Source organism: Balaenoptera physalus (assembly GCF_965194825.1).
Source record: "Balaenoptera physalus genome assembly, chromosome: 13".
Classification (NCBI taxonomy): Eukaryota; Metazoa; Chordata; class Mammalia; order Artiodactyla; family Balaenopteridae; genus Balaenoptera; species Balaenoptera physalus.
The window spans coordinates 11276446-11290267 of record NC_138892.1 but is presented as its reverse complement, the minus strand read 5'-3'; the positions used below and the strand labels follow the sequence as shown (position 1 = coordinate 11290267).

The 13822-nt window shown below is 60.0% G+C and overlaps 1 protein-coding gene across 5 annotated transcripts; it reads left to right on the top strand.

Annotated features, from left to right (window-relative positions):
- The first annotated feature begins 1175 nt into the window (after positions 1-1175).
- On the top strand, positions 1176-12080 carry KCTD17 (potassium channel tetramerization domain containing 17). Of its 5 annotated transcripts, none has more exons than XM_082420055.1 (7): positions 1210-1475; positions 2663-2771; positions 5066-5157; positions 6130-6225; positions 7988-8113; positions 9496-9583; positions 9773-10391. In XM_082420055.1, exons 1-7 carry the CDS (start codon positions 1233-1235, stop codon positions 10138-10140), a joined length of 1122 nt encoding a protein of 373 aa, XP_082276181.1. In that variant the 5' UTR covers positions 1210-1232; the 3' UTR covers positions 10141-10391. The 5 variants fall into 5 exon arrangements, with proteins under 5 accessions (XP_082276179.1, XP_082276181.1, XP_082276180.1 ...); XM_082420054.1 differs by lacking the exon at positions 9773-10391 and adding an exon at positions 11208-12080 and having other exon boundaries at positions 1221-1475; XM_082420053.1 differs by having other exon boundaries at positions 1176-1475; positions 9496-10391.
- Positions 12081-13822: the final 1742 nt, after the last annotated feature.

The window sequence follows — 13822 nt, the reverse complement described above, 5'->3', positions numbered from 1 at the left end:
GCCAAGGGGAAAGGTTTATGGAGAAAGCAGAGCCCGAGGGGTAACAGAACCCGCCCCCCGCCACTGCCGTGCAGGGCCAGGCTGCCCAGTGTGTGGGGCCTGTGTGTGTGACACTGAGATCACTGAGGGGAGCCTCAGACCCTCCCCCCTTAATCCAGGACCAGGACCGAAACAGTGAGAGGGAAAGGAAGTTAAGGAGGACAGCTTCCCTTCAGCCCTTGTCCCTCCCTGGTCCCAAACCACATGGGGAGCCGCTGCCTTCCCACATCCTGCAGGGCCCACGATAGCAGTCCCACCTCTGAGTTATCTGGCTCAGAAGGGCACCCACAGAACCAATCCCTCTTCCCCCTCCTGAATTACAGATGGGTAAACTGAGACCTCTCCCAGCACTTCACCCTACAAAAGCCAGGATGAAACCCCAGTTCTCCAAACATTCATCCAGCACCCTCTTGACTCTTCCTCCCGAGAAATCTTTCCCAAGGAGCAGGAAAGGGGCCTTGGTGGTGGAAATGCACTTGGAACCCACCTGGGCTCATGCCAGCCTGCCACTCACCAGCTGTGTGAGCCCAGCAGGTCACTTCACTTCTGTGTCCTCATCTGTAAAATGGATACAGTAACAGCGACCTCACAGCGCTGCTAAGAGCACCAATGAATAGTATTGGGTTGGCCAAACAGTTCATTTGGGTTTTCCGTAAGATGTTACGGAAAAACCCGAACGAACTGTTTGGCCAACCCAATATAATAGATGCATAAAGCATCTGGAATATAGAAGGTGCTGAGCCAACTTTCAAGCCCGACTGTGTGGGCCTCAAAGAATTTATGTGGGGAAAGAACCCAGCTCTCCTCACCCCCTCCCACCCCCAAAGGCAGAATGAAAGAATATTAGAAAACAGATACAGGTAAATGCTATAGGAATTTGGGGAGGGAGAAGTTTCTTTTCCTGTCAGCTGTTTGATAACCCAAACTGGACAAAGGGAAAACAATGTGGAGACCAAATGGGAGGATCGCTGATTTGGGGTATCACTATTTTCCCAGTGACCTCGAACTGGACCTTCCCCAAACACAGAATAACTTGGCCAAAGAGCTTTTTAAGAAACTCCCGTTTGTAGGCCTCCCAGGAAGGGCAAAGTAGGGTGGGGCTGGAGAAGGCGGGATAGAGGGCGTTGGCTGACCCTCACCCCTGGCCACACTCAGGGGCTGTAGGCGGGGAGGCGCGGACTACAACTCCCGGCATGCCCAGCGCGCGGTACATGCCCGCCTCCAGCCGCCTTGCCGGGAGGATGCAGACGCTGGGAAGAGCGATGAGGATGGAGGCCCGCGAGGCAGCGCCGCCGGCGGGGGCGGGCGGCTGGAGCAAGTGGGTGAGGCTCAACGTGGGGGGCACGGTGTTCCTGACCACCCGGCAAACGCTGTGCCGCGAGCAGAAGTCCTTCCTCAGCCGCCTGTGCCAGGGGGAAGAGCTGCAGTCTGACCGGGTGAGGCCCGCGGGGTGGGCGGCGGTCGGGGATCCTTAGCTCGCCGGAATCTGGTTGTCCAGCCTGGCCCCCCCGCGGGGCTGGAAACCCGGCTGGGTTTATTTCCGAAGAGCTGGAGGCGGGAAGAACTGGCCGGAGGAGGGGAGAAGGAAATGGATCGGAGAGTGAGGGATGTGCCCATTGCCGTGGCAACAGGACAACGCCGGGCTGCGGCCATTTGGAGTTTTTGAGCGCTGATCTGATCTCCCAACCCAGGAGGCTGATGGATGGGAACTCTCCCCCTCCTTTGGGGCTGTGGGGAGAGACAGACACCTAGGGCATTCTCTCCTGCCCAAACTGGACTCCTGCACCACGGAAGGAGTTACTGAGTCTGCTTCTCCCCACCTCCCTGCCCTTTGGGGTATGGGTAGCCTTGGGGTACAGGGAGCTGGGTGGAGAAATCCCGGGGTGCCTTCTCAGCTGGGCTTCATCAGGTAGGAGCGTTGGCCTGGGGCACCATTTGTGGGTTCCCATCTCAGCTCTGCTGCAAACCTCCTGCATGACCTTGGGTCAAACCCTTCCCTGCTCAGCCTCCTGTCTGTAACGCCAGTGGGCTGGCCTGGCGATGACCTCTAAGGTCCCCTCTCTCCTGTTTCCTGAACCTCTGATGCTGTGACCTTGGGCAAGTCCCCTCACCTGGTGATGTCTCCGTTTTCTCTCTGTAGAGTTGTATTGATGCCTGCTCTGCCTCCCTGCAGGCTGAGGGTATCCAATGAGATAGCGGCTCTTTTGGAAACTTGTAAACATCCCCAGAATGACAGGGGATCTGGTGGAGACAGTGTAGGGCTGGCTTCAGGGAATAACCTCTAAGAGGGACAATCCCTGAGCCCTACGCTGGGTCAGGTGCCACTCAGACCTCACTGGATGCTCACAGTGCTCCCCAGTATGGGAAAGAAGAGGGTGGCTCCGAGAGGCCAAATCACTGGCCCAAGGTCACACAGTCAGGAAAAGGCAGAGGCAGGATTTGACCCTAGGTGTATCTGACCCCAAAGCCTTTTTACTCCATCAGGACACTCTGTTCTGGGGAAGAGCAGACACTCCGCCCTCTCCCGCCCTCCCTCTGATCCTTTACTGGGACTGAAGTGAGAGGTCAGGCAGGGGAGCGGGGCTCACTCTTCTCTCACTGCCTGTGCCCCTCGCCTTTGTAGGATGAGACTGGGGCCTACCTCATCGACCGTGACCCCACCTACTTCGGGCCCATCCTCAACTTCCTCCGGCATGGCAAGCTGGTGCTGGACAAGGACATGGCTGAGGAGGGTGAGTTGGTCCAGGGGGCTGGCCGGGGCCCACGTCCTAGCCCTGCCCTCTGCAGTCTGCCAGGACCTCCTGTGGAGGTCCAAAGCCATTTCTGCCGTCCTTAGGGGACATCTGCTTTCTTCCATGTTTCCTGCTTCTTCTCATTCCTGACAGGACTGAATCCCAAAGCCTGTGCCCAGGCTGAGCCTAGGGACTGTGCCAAGGTGACTGGCCCTTGCTTCCACTGGGTGCTGCTGGGGAGGTGACAGAAACACCGAAGCAGAGGATAGAGGGAGCCAGTGAGGCTGGGCAGGGATGCCCTTTCCCCTGGCCTTCTGGGAAGCCAGTTGTGGGTGGAGATGGCCATGGGGAGAGGTGTGGCTCTCTTTCTCTGGGTGATGGGGTATCTCAGATGCCTGGTGAGGGCTCACGGTCAGCAGGTGGGTGGAGTGGGTGATCCGGCAGCCCCTGCAGCACAGTTGTGGGTGGAGGCAGGGGTGGGCGGAGCCTGCTCTCCAGCAGGGGTTTGGTCCCTCCCAGGCCTGGCTGGCTGAGGCCCTGTAGATGCCCACTTCCGGGCCCAGCAGACAGTGGGGAGCCATGCCTGGGAGAAAGGCTTGTTGGCAGAGCCCCTGCCAGGAGCAGGGGTGCCAAGTCCACTTTTCCTTAGGGCACAGGGTGTGGCTCTGGGTCACCTGACCCAGCCAGGCCAGCTTGGACATGTCACTTCTCCTTTCTGAGTCTCCACTTGTGTATATAAAGGAGGGGCGGTGATGTACATTAGGGACATGTTCTGGGAAAACAGATGTCATGAGTCCCGGGGCTTGTACCCTGGAGGTGTCTAGCACAGCCCCTCCCTCCTCACTCGGGCCTACGGTCTTCCCTCCTGACCCCTGTGGGACACAGTGATCTAGAAGCCAGGTAGCTCCCCAGAAGGCCACAGCTTCAAAATCAGAGCCCGCTGTAGGCGTCGGCTCTGCGGAGCCCCACAGCTTTCCCGGCAGCCCCTGGGACAGCAGCTACCATGGGCGTGGCCTGGGCCCAGGAGTAGGTCCCATGGGGACGGGAGGTAAACACTCCAGCGTCACGGCCAACACCTGTTTACAGGTTCTGGGTTTGTCAAACCTTGGCACTCCCAGCACCTTTAGACAGGGCTAGAGCCCCGATCCAAGGGACCAGGGGATCCAGGAGGAAACTGACTAGTTGTGTGACACCTGGAAAGTCACTTATCCCTCTGTGCCTCCATGCCTGTATCTGTGGAACGGGGTGACAATAGCGCCCACCTTGCTGAGCTGCTGTGAGGATAAAAGGAGCTAATGCAAGTGCGTCACTTAGCACGGTGCCTGGCACTGAGGACCCGTGATGCAGAGTTAGTTGTCTGTCATCTGCAGGGCTCCACGGGGGGCATCCTGGCAGTAGCACTCACTCACTGCCTCCTCTGTATTAGGTGGGTGTGGGCGCCGGGGACATCAGACATGGGCCCTGTCCCCGGGGAGCCCAGAGTCCAGTCATGGAAAGGACAGGAAGTGTCTCTGCCCCGCAGGAGCTTTGGGGAGTCCGAAGGCCGAGGGCTGTCCCCTTCACTGGAGAGCGCACTCGCTCAGTCTCTAAGACTCTCAGTCTCCTTAACTGTATGGGGACAATAACGCCTGCTTCCTCCATGACCCTGGGGCTTGTGGCGAGCACAGGAGGGGCTGTGCAAACTGTGAAGTGTAGTGATTGGAGAGATGCACATGCACAAAGATCATGCATTTAGAAGGCAGAGGAACTTGAGTGTGAACCCCAGCTCTGCCGAGTGCCAGGTGTGTGGCCTTGCACAGCTGCTGCTTTGCCTGGTCCTCGGTTTCCCTGTTTGTTCAGTGGGGGTGATGAAAGTACCTACTTCTTGTGATGAGAATTAACTGCGGTAAAGGGTGTAACATACCTGGTACGGTGCCTGGCACTTAGCGTGTCCTTCATAAATGGGAACACGTAATCGGGGGCCAGCCAAGCCCCTTCTCACTGTGGCATAGGGTCCAGTCCCAGCGGGCCCACTGCCTCTGGCTAGCCCCAGACTAGAGGACTGGCAGCCATCCCTGGGTCACTGTGCTCAGCACAGCAGGGATATAGTGCCACTGAATGGCAGCCTCTCACCCCTGCTACAGAGAGTGTGGGGCCCAAGGAAGGAAGTGTTCCCTCTTGCCTGACCCCTGAACTCAGAGGCTTATCACCCTTGTGTGACTGGAGCAGGGGGTGGAGGTGGAGGGGACAAGGTGAGAACGGGGCGCGGGGGCAGTGGGAGTGACGGGGGTGGGGTGCTGCTCTGTCTGTGCCAGGGGTCCTGGAGGAAGCGGAGTTCTACAACATCGGCCCGCTGATCCGCATCATCAAAGACCGGATGGAGGAGAAGGATTATACCGTCACACAGGTCGGGGGGCTGCAGGGCAGCGGGCCAGCATCCCTGGCCAGGGCAGGGGGTGGCGGGGACGGGGGAGGGGGGTCAGGAGGAAGGTTGGGAGAGGCAGAGCTAGTTTTCCTTGGGGAGGCCAAGCTCTCCTGTAAGGGGAGGAGTGGTTGTCCAGCTCCCAAACCGTTCAACAAAGCCCCAGACTGGGAGACGGACTCTGGGTTCTTTCCCTGCCTCGGCTCTGTTTGCTGTGTGACCTTGGGCCAATCACACCCCTCTCTGGACCTTGATTTCCTCTTGTGGAATATAGAGGTGCTGAGAACTGCCCACCCTTCCCTTCCTCCCAGGCAAAATGGGGTCATTGTGGAGGTACAGGGGGCCCTATGGGAGGCAATGTGGGATTATTACATCGTCCACTTCATGGGCTCAGGTGGTCCCCTGGAAGTCGTGGCACAAGCTTCTGGAGCTGGCGTTTCTGAGCTTGGACCCTAGGCCTAAGTGGCCAAGCTGTAGGAGGAGCTGGAGAGATTCTCTGCCCACCCTGGGGGAGACGTGGAGGGTGGGAAATGGGTAGTGAGGCACCGTCTCCCAGCCCCAGGAGATTGAAGAGAGGGTGCCCCGCGTCCCCTGGAGGACCTGCCTCAGTTAGTGCCCCAGGATGTCCCCTAAGCCCCTCCTCCTTTCCCACTTGTATCACCTCTGTTCCAATTCTGGCTCTGCTACTCTTTAGCTGGGTGACCTTGGGCAAGTAACTGACCCTCTCTGAACTTCCATGAACATCCCATAACTCCAAGGGTTTTTGGAGGGATTAAGTGAGAACATGCCCGTCGAGTGCCTGGCACATAGTAGGTACTCAGAACATGGCTCCCATCTCCCCTCCCCCACTTCTGTCCTTCTTAGGGGTAGATGGTGGGGGGAGGACAGGTGCTCTTCCCACCCCCGGGGTGCCTGGCGCTCCCACAGGTGCCCTCCACGTCGCCCCTCTGCCTGCAGGTCCCACCCAAGCACGTGTACCGTGTGCTGCAGTGCCAGGAGGAGGAGCTCACGCAGATGGTCTCCACCATGTCTGACGGCTGGCGCTTCGAGCAGGTGGGCTGGGCCACACCCCCAGGCAAAGCAGGCCCCTCCCTTCCCACAGCCCCAGCCTTGGGGTGCCCACTGCAGCCCCCACCCGGGGTCTTAAGAGAGACTAAACAAGATTAAGAAAGGCCGCACTTGGCAGCAGACTGACCAGGAAGGAGAGAGGCGGGAAGCCCCGCTGGCCGCAGGGCAGCTCCCGGGAATCATCTTTAATGGGAGTCCTCCCAGCAACCAGGTAGTGGTCTACACCGTAGTGTGTGAGTCTCCGGCCCCCAAGCGACAGCTCTGGTGCGAGGAGACAAGATCCACATAGGAGAGCGGAGGTCCCCTTGGGGCCACACCTCGTGTAACAATTCCATAGGCATAGATTCCAGGTCCCCGCGAGGGACATGCCCAGTTCCAAGCATTGCCACATTCAGGGGAGCCCAGAGCAGCGGCTTCCCATGAGGTATTTATGGTGACCTGTACTTCCTCCCAGTACCTATGCAGTTTACCACCAGGAGAGATTTTTATCATAAATGGTGTTGCCCTGGTAATGCAGCTGACATCACACCTCTCTCAGGTTTCCAGAGGATCAGAGCCAGCAAGTTAGCCCAAGGTCAAATTTGCCCTTAGAGAAGGGGAAGGGTTGGGTTACCCTTTATCCATACAAGCTCCCTTGCACCTGGAGGTTGAAGAAGGCCAGGCTTCCCAGGATGGCCGGGCAGGATGGAGGAACAAGCCCAGTCCAGGAGCCGGAAGCCTGGATTCATATCTAGGCCTCACCACTGACATGCTGTGTGATCTTGAGCAAGTCGTATCTCTCTGGGCCTCAGTTTTCCTAATCTGTGACATGGACCAGTAGTGCTTCCTTTGCAGGAATGTTGTGTAGATTAGAAAGACCATGGATAAAGTCCCTAGCCCAGAGTAGACCTCTAAACATTGGAGCTAGCTAGCATCCTGTGAATTATTAGAAGCATTTAAGTCTATAGGACCCCTGAGAGGACTCGGGGTCCCAGATTCAAATCCTGAATTTGAATCCGCATTCAAATTCAGATTCTTCCTGGCTGTGGGACTTTACCACCTCTCCAAGCCTCATCTGCCAAAGGGGCTGATTTTTCCTCTCTATCTGCAGGATGAGGGTTCCTGGGGGCCGAATGAGACCCATCATGTGCAGGGCCTTTATCAGCCAGAAGGGGCCCTGCAGGTGTGGTTATTTTAGGGACCCCAGAACAAAGGTGGGGCCACTCTTGAAAGCCTAAGGGAGTCTTTGGCAATTGCATGGGCTCTCAAAGGCTGAGCAAGCATGTCAGGGACCGCTGGCGTAAGGAACGGGCGACCTGTTCTACCTCTGCTTCCAACAGTGAACAGAATATTCTACGGAGCTCCACCAGGTCATGCCAACCCCATCCTGCAACCTGGTTCTGGGGCTGCTTCAACCACATCTGGGACAGAGGGAGACAGCCTGCCCGTTACAGGCCTCTGCCTGCTTTTAGGACGTTGCCTGCTAGATATGGGAGAGGAACAGCAGTGATAATCCTCCTTCTCTAAGGATCAGGTCCAGCCAAGCCACGTGGGGAGGCTGGCCCTGGAAATAGACCAGAGGCATAGGTGTGTGGGGGGGGGTTGGGGGAGAAGACTCTGACTTTGCGCCAGAGGTGTCCTCTGGAAACCCAGGGATGGGCCTGAACGGAACAGCAAGATCAGGGCACAGTTGACAAGTGCCAGTGTCCGCCCACCCCGTCCCCTCAACCCCATCCTATCGTTTTCTCCCCATGCTCCTCCCCTCCAGCTGGTGAACATCGGCTCCTCCTACAACTACGGCAGCGAGGACCAGGCAGAGTTCCTGTGCGTGGTGTCCAAGGAGCTGTACAGCTCCCCGCACGGGCTGAGCTCCGAGTCCAGCCGCAAAACCAAGGTGAGCCCTCTGCCAAAACCAAGGGCAGCCTCTTCCCTGCCCCGACCTCGGCCTCCCTGCCTTTCCTCCCTCCCCTCGCTGCCCTCCACCTAGCCATCCGTGCTTCTTTTTCCCTCCCGCTGCACACGCCTGATCCCCTGGTCACAGCCGATGCCATCCATCCCATGCCACCCACCGTCCTGCCTGCTCACGCCAGTTACCCAGGCCCAGACTTGGGGGGCAATGAGATGAGATTATCCCCAGGGCGCGGCAAGAGTGGACTTAGATGCCACTTGGATGGTGGTCACATGGTGGCCACGGGGCAGCATGGCACAAGGGGGAGTGCACTGGACTAGGGGTCTGGGCGTTGTGTGAGCGCTCTGTGTGACCTAGGACAAGTCCCGCCCCCTCTGGGCACCTTGGTTGTGTTCTCAGGGAAGTGAGAGGGGTGGACCACCAGCTTGGAACTTCTGGGATCCAAAGGGCCAATTTATTTCCCAGGGGCCTGGGCTGGGGCAGGGAAGCCGAATCCGCTAATCCTGCCCCTCCCGCAGGCTCCCTCCTAGGACTCAGCAGCAGAGGGGTCTGGAGCCCTTGGGGTCCGGCCCTGTGTCTCCACCCTGGCCTGTGAGGCAGCATCAGCTGGCTGGGGGGAGGGGGCTAATCAGAGGTCCTGCCAGCCTGGACCCAGAGCCGATCGGAAGCCTGAGGGGCCTTTGGTAGGACCAGTGGGGCAGGCAGCTAGGCAGGCTGGGAAGAAGGGAGACCGTTCCTTCTAGGAGCCTGTCCCTATGTGCTGGAGACTTAGGAACTCCGCTTCCCGTCTGGCTGTCTGCCTCCCTGGGCTGTGACTTCCCCTGCCCACCCCGCCCCCATCGGGGCCAGTGGCCGGCACGGCCTTGCAAGGGTGCAAGGTGAGCTTGCCGCTCCTGCCTCTCTGGGAGAGACCTCAGGACCTGGGATGCCAGAGCCTGGTGCTGACATCTCAGATCTGGCTGGTGTCTGCCCTGGGCCTTCCCTGGCCTCACTTCGACTCTGGGTCGGTCCTCCTAAAACGAGGCCTTCTCAGGCAGCCCTCAAGGCTACCCTAGCCACACACCCACCCCCTTCCTCTTACACCCCTCACCTAGCCTTGCTCCACGTCCCAGCAGCCAGGCCGATCCGGGAGCATCCTCAGCAGGACCCCACGCTCTGCTGGTTCCCCCAGGCCCCTCCCAGGCTTCCCAAGGGATCCGACAAGATGCCCCAGCTTCTGTGGCTGTAGCGCTCCCCTCCCCGGGAGGTCCCCCTTGCCCATCCCCTTCACGCTGAGATGGGGGCCTGCGGGGATGGCGACCAGCGGGCCCTGGCCCCCTCGTTAGCTCTGCGCTCTTTCTTCCCTGGGTCTGCCGGCTGGTTCACAGCGCGCGGAGGAGCAGCTGGAGGAGCGACAGCAGGAGGTGGAGGTGGAGGTGGCACAGGTGCAGGTGGAGGCAGATGCACAGGAGAAAGGTGCAGCCAACCCCCAAGGAGAACGATTGCTAATAAAAGCCGGTGCCTCCCGCCCGCTCCCGGCTGGAGCCCGCCGCAGAACCTGGGGTCCCGGGACGGCCGAGGGGGGCGGGCCCACCAGGGTTAGCTCAGCCGCGTGCCTGGCGCCTCACCTGCATAACCATCCCTTCTCTCACTTTCTCTTTGCAGCCCAGCCATCTCAGGATCCCGCTAACCTTTTCTCCCTCTCACCACCGCCTCCTCCTCCTCCTCCGCTTCCCGCCGGAGGTCCTGCCTCATCTTCATCCACCTCTTCTTCCTCCTGGATCTCATCTACACCCTGCCTCTTCCCTCTCTGCCCCTGTCCGGGTTTTCTCTCTGCCTGCTCACACCTCCATCCCGGGGCTGCTGTGGTCCCAGCCTCCTGTGCCCTCCACCCAGGTGCCCCGGCCCCGCATCCCAGAGCATCCCGCCTGCCGCCTCCTGCACCCCTTCTGGCACCTCCCGCCTCCGGGCCCGGGGAGGAGGGGCACAGCTGCGCCTCCATGGTGCCCGCCGACCCCGCCGGGCACATCTGAGGTCGGGCCGCCCTGCTGCAGCGCCTCACCTCCTCGCCTCCTCCTCACGTTTCCTCCTTGCAGGTTCCTGTCTGCACCCCCTCAGACCTGAGGCTGCGCTTGCAGTAAGGGCTTCTCCGGGCCCCTCGCCCGCCCCCAGCGCTGCCATGCCTGGTTTGTAGCTTGGCAGAGCTGGAGGGAGGGCCGGAAGCCAACAGGGTGCTCAGCTCTTCTTTTGTGGACTTCCGGCCGATTTTCTCCCCTCCCCCAAGTTTCTCAGCCTATCTTGGCCTTGGGGATGCAGCTCTGAGATGAGACAAAAGGGGGAGGAAATTCTTTCCCACCTGCCCATCAGCGTCAGAGCCACGCTGGGAAGGAGGGAAGGGAGACGGAAGCCAGGGGCCCTGACCTCATCCCTGCACGCTCAGGAGCTTCTGCGTCACAGCCTCGAGGCACTGGGTTGCCTATTTCTGCGGGGGTGGGAAGGACAGGCCACACTTGGATTCCCTTGGCCTAGGAGGAGTCAGCCGGAGCTGGCTGAGGATCGGGCTGTGGCAGAAAAAGCCCTGGCCAGGTGCCCACAAGCCCCCACTCAGTCTTATCTGCCTGCCGTCTGACCTTGGGCAATTCACTGTCCCTCTTTGGGCCACAGTTACCTCTAAAATGGGAACGGACGGCTGCTCTCTGTGACCTTCTGCCTGAGACAGTGCTGACCAACCTCTGGGCCTTGACCCCCTGGCCAGAGTCTCGGCAGAACGTGTCCTAGGCAGCCACCCCCCAGCCCAAGATGGGGCACGGGGCTCCCGGATGGGCGAGCTGGGGCCTCTCCCTGCTCCCCCTCCTCCTCAGCTCTGAATCCACTTTTTCTGGGCCTCAGCCCCCCTCCTTCCTCCCAGAAAGGACCTCGTGACTCACCTGACTCTTTCTCTCTCCCTGTCTCCCCACCCCTCCCTCCCTCCATTCCAATCTCCTCTCTGCCCTTCTCCTGGCCCTGCACTACCCCCTCCTCACCGGCCTCACCCTCTCATCCTCCTCCCGGTGTTCTGACCACCCCCCACCCCGTCTCCCTGCCCCCTCTTATTTTCTAGCTGTTACAAGCCAGAGGCACCCGGATGTGAGGCCCCAGATCGCCTCCAGGGACTTGGGGTTCCGTTCTGAAATCCTTTATTTTTGTACCACGGGGTGGGCCCCCAGCCCGAGGCGGAGGAAGAGCTCTCCCCGCTGTCACCTCTGTCTACACCTGCGGGGCTGTGACTTACCCCTGCCTCCGGGGGCCGGGTGGGGGCCCACTGGTACCTCGCAAGGCCTGATGTGGGCCCTGGGACCCCTGGGCAGAGCCACCTGCCGGTGGCCAGAGTGTGGCGCTGTCCAGCTGTATCTCCCAGGCCCCTGCGTCCCATCCCCCAGGTCCCCCAGCTGCATGGCAGATACGCTCCCCCCCAGCCCAGTCACATCACCTCCTTGAGCCTTAGTCTCCCTGTCTGTCAAATGGGTTCACTTCCTGCCCTACCTACCTCAGGTTTGTTGTGAGTTTACCAAGAGGAGCAAAGGTCCGCGAAAGCCCTCAGGGAGGGCACAAAGCGCAGACTCGGACCTGCCTGGCCCAGGATGGAGGTTGAGGGATTGGTGGGGGATGAAGGGTGTGGGGTTAGCCCTGTTGAAGGAGGGGATGGGTGACTCGGCCTTCACCTTGGCTGCTCCCCACCCCCTTGCTGTCTGTACTGCTGGGTGCACAGTGCCCTGGCCAGGAGGAAGGCAGGCATTGGTTCAGCAGGGGCAGCGGGGCCACTCAGGACCGGTCACAAGGGAAAGGGGGACACTCCTCCCTCTGCCCAAGGGAGAGTCTGGGGTGGCAGGGGCTGAGCAAGGGGCGCCTCCTGCGCTTATGGCCTCCCCAGCTGGATACTTGCTTCTCGGCGGTGTCCAACCCCACCGTGTAATAAAACCTGAAGAAACAGCCAGGCTGGCTGTCTCCCTCTCTTTCTCTGGGCCACGTTTGGGGACAGGGGCTAAACTTAAGGTGGTGCAGACAACCCAGAGGTAATGGGGCTTTTTCATAAAGCCCAGGGACCCTGCCCTGTTGTCACTCTCCCGGGTGTGCTGGGGGGAGGAGCATCCCGGTTGGATCCTGTGTCCCGTGGCCGGACACCGAGGGTACCAACTCTGCCTTGCTGGGTGAACTCTGGAAAGTACCTTGCCCTCTCTGGGCCTCAGTTTCCTCAACAGTAAAGTGAGGGGTTGGACCAGGTGACTTCTAAGGCCCCGCCCCCTGGAGTCACGCAGGTCTCTTCCGGCCTCCAGGCAGACCTAGATTAGCTGGGGTGCTGAGGGCTAGGGAATTGGGCCTCTGGGAATCAGAATACCAGGTCCTCCCAAGCCTGGCTCCCTGCGTCCCAATTCCCAGTCTCACCTCACCATTCAGGTAAGGTGCTCTGCTTCCTGGCTTCACCCTGCCACCTCTGCTCCCTCCTAACCTAGCAGGACGTCCCCTCTGCTTCCTGCTGTGATACCTTCGGGTCACCTCCACCCTCTGCCCCAAGTCCTAGGAAGTACAACCCCCAGTCTCCCCTCCATCTTCTCTCAGAGTCTGACTGGACCCCCACCCCACCTGGCCAGTTACTTCACCTCCCGGGTCCTACTGAGTGTCTGCCTTGCTCCCCAGCCCCGCCCCCCAGCAATTCAGCGCTGCCGGGGGACATCTCTGCAAAGTAGTGCTCCCCTTGACCGAGGTCTTCCCCAGCCCACTCAGCAGTCCGGGGGGGACCTCACCACTCTCCCTGGGGCCACTCGGCTCTCTGAAGTTGACCTCGCTTTTTGTGTCCAGCTTTGCTTGCGAAAGAGTCACCAGGAGCCTTGTTAAAAGGACAGATCACCCCCTCCCCCCTAATTCCTACTAATTAAGACGGGGATAAGGCCATGAATTTGCATTTTAGCAAAGCACCCTCCAGCAGTGTTCTGCTCCCCCTCTGAGATCCCTGAGAGGCCACCCGGGGTAGTCCTGCCCCCACCCCAAAGGTGTCCCCCCATAGCGTCTGCTCCATCTCCACAGGCAGGACCCAGTGGGTGGAGGGCTCTCCACACATGGATGCGATGGCCGTTCCCTGTCTACCTTTGAAAACCCTCTCGACACTAGGTCCCCTCCAAGGTTCCCCCATTCCTTCTCCTCCCAGCTAGGCTCCAAGAAAGACTTGTCCGCCCTTGACACCCCCTTCCTCGCCTCCAGCAGGGCCCGGCCCTGTAGGCCTCCCTGACCACTCCCACTTAGGCCACAGCCCTGGCCCCTAAGACTCCACCCCCCTTAGTTCCCCTCAGCCTCCTACTCCGGACCCGCACGTCTGCAGTCTGTGTCTCCCCCACCTCCTCGGTCTTCCCTGGACCACCTTCCTTGCAGGGTGGCTCTAAAATCCCTCCTCCAAACCTCTCTCAAGCTCCGCCTGCCTCCTGGACACCTTCCTCCCAGAAGCATCCCAAGTTCATGACACCTTCCCAGAGCTTTTCCCTCCCCAGGTGCCCTGGGTGGGAGTGGTCCTGGGTGACTCCTCCCTCACGTCACCCCATCCACTGAGGCACCTGGAGGACAGTAAGGGTCCTTCGACCCTATGTCCATCCCCATCGCCCTGCTCGGTCCAGGCCCCATCCTCTTCTCCCTGGAATTCTGCAGTGGCCTCCTTACTGGCCTCCCTGCCTCCCACTTCCTCCAGGC

What these genes read in the sequence shown, in the direction of transcription:
- KCTD17 (XM_082420053.1), top strand. Translation starts at nt 1,233, where the DNA reads ATGCCCAGCGCGCGGTACATGCCCGCCTCCAGCCGCCTTGCCGGGAGG. An exon ending in CAAGGACATGGCTGAGGAGG is followed by an intron (nt 2,772 to 5,065) that starts GTGAGTTGGTCC and finishes TGTCTGTGCCAG; the next exon opens with GGGTCCTGGAGGAAGCGGAG. An exon ending in AGTCCAGCCGCAAAACCAAG is followed by an intron (nt 8,114 to 9,495) that starts GTGAGCCCTCTG and finishes GCTGGTTCACAG; the next exon opens with CGCGCGGAGGAGCAGCTGGA.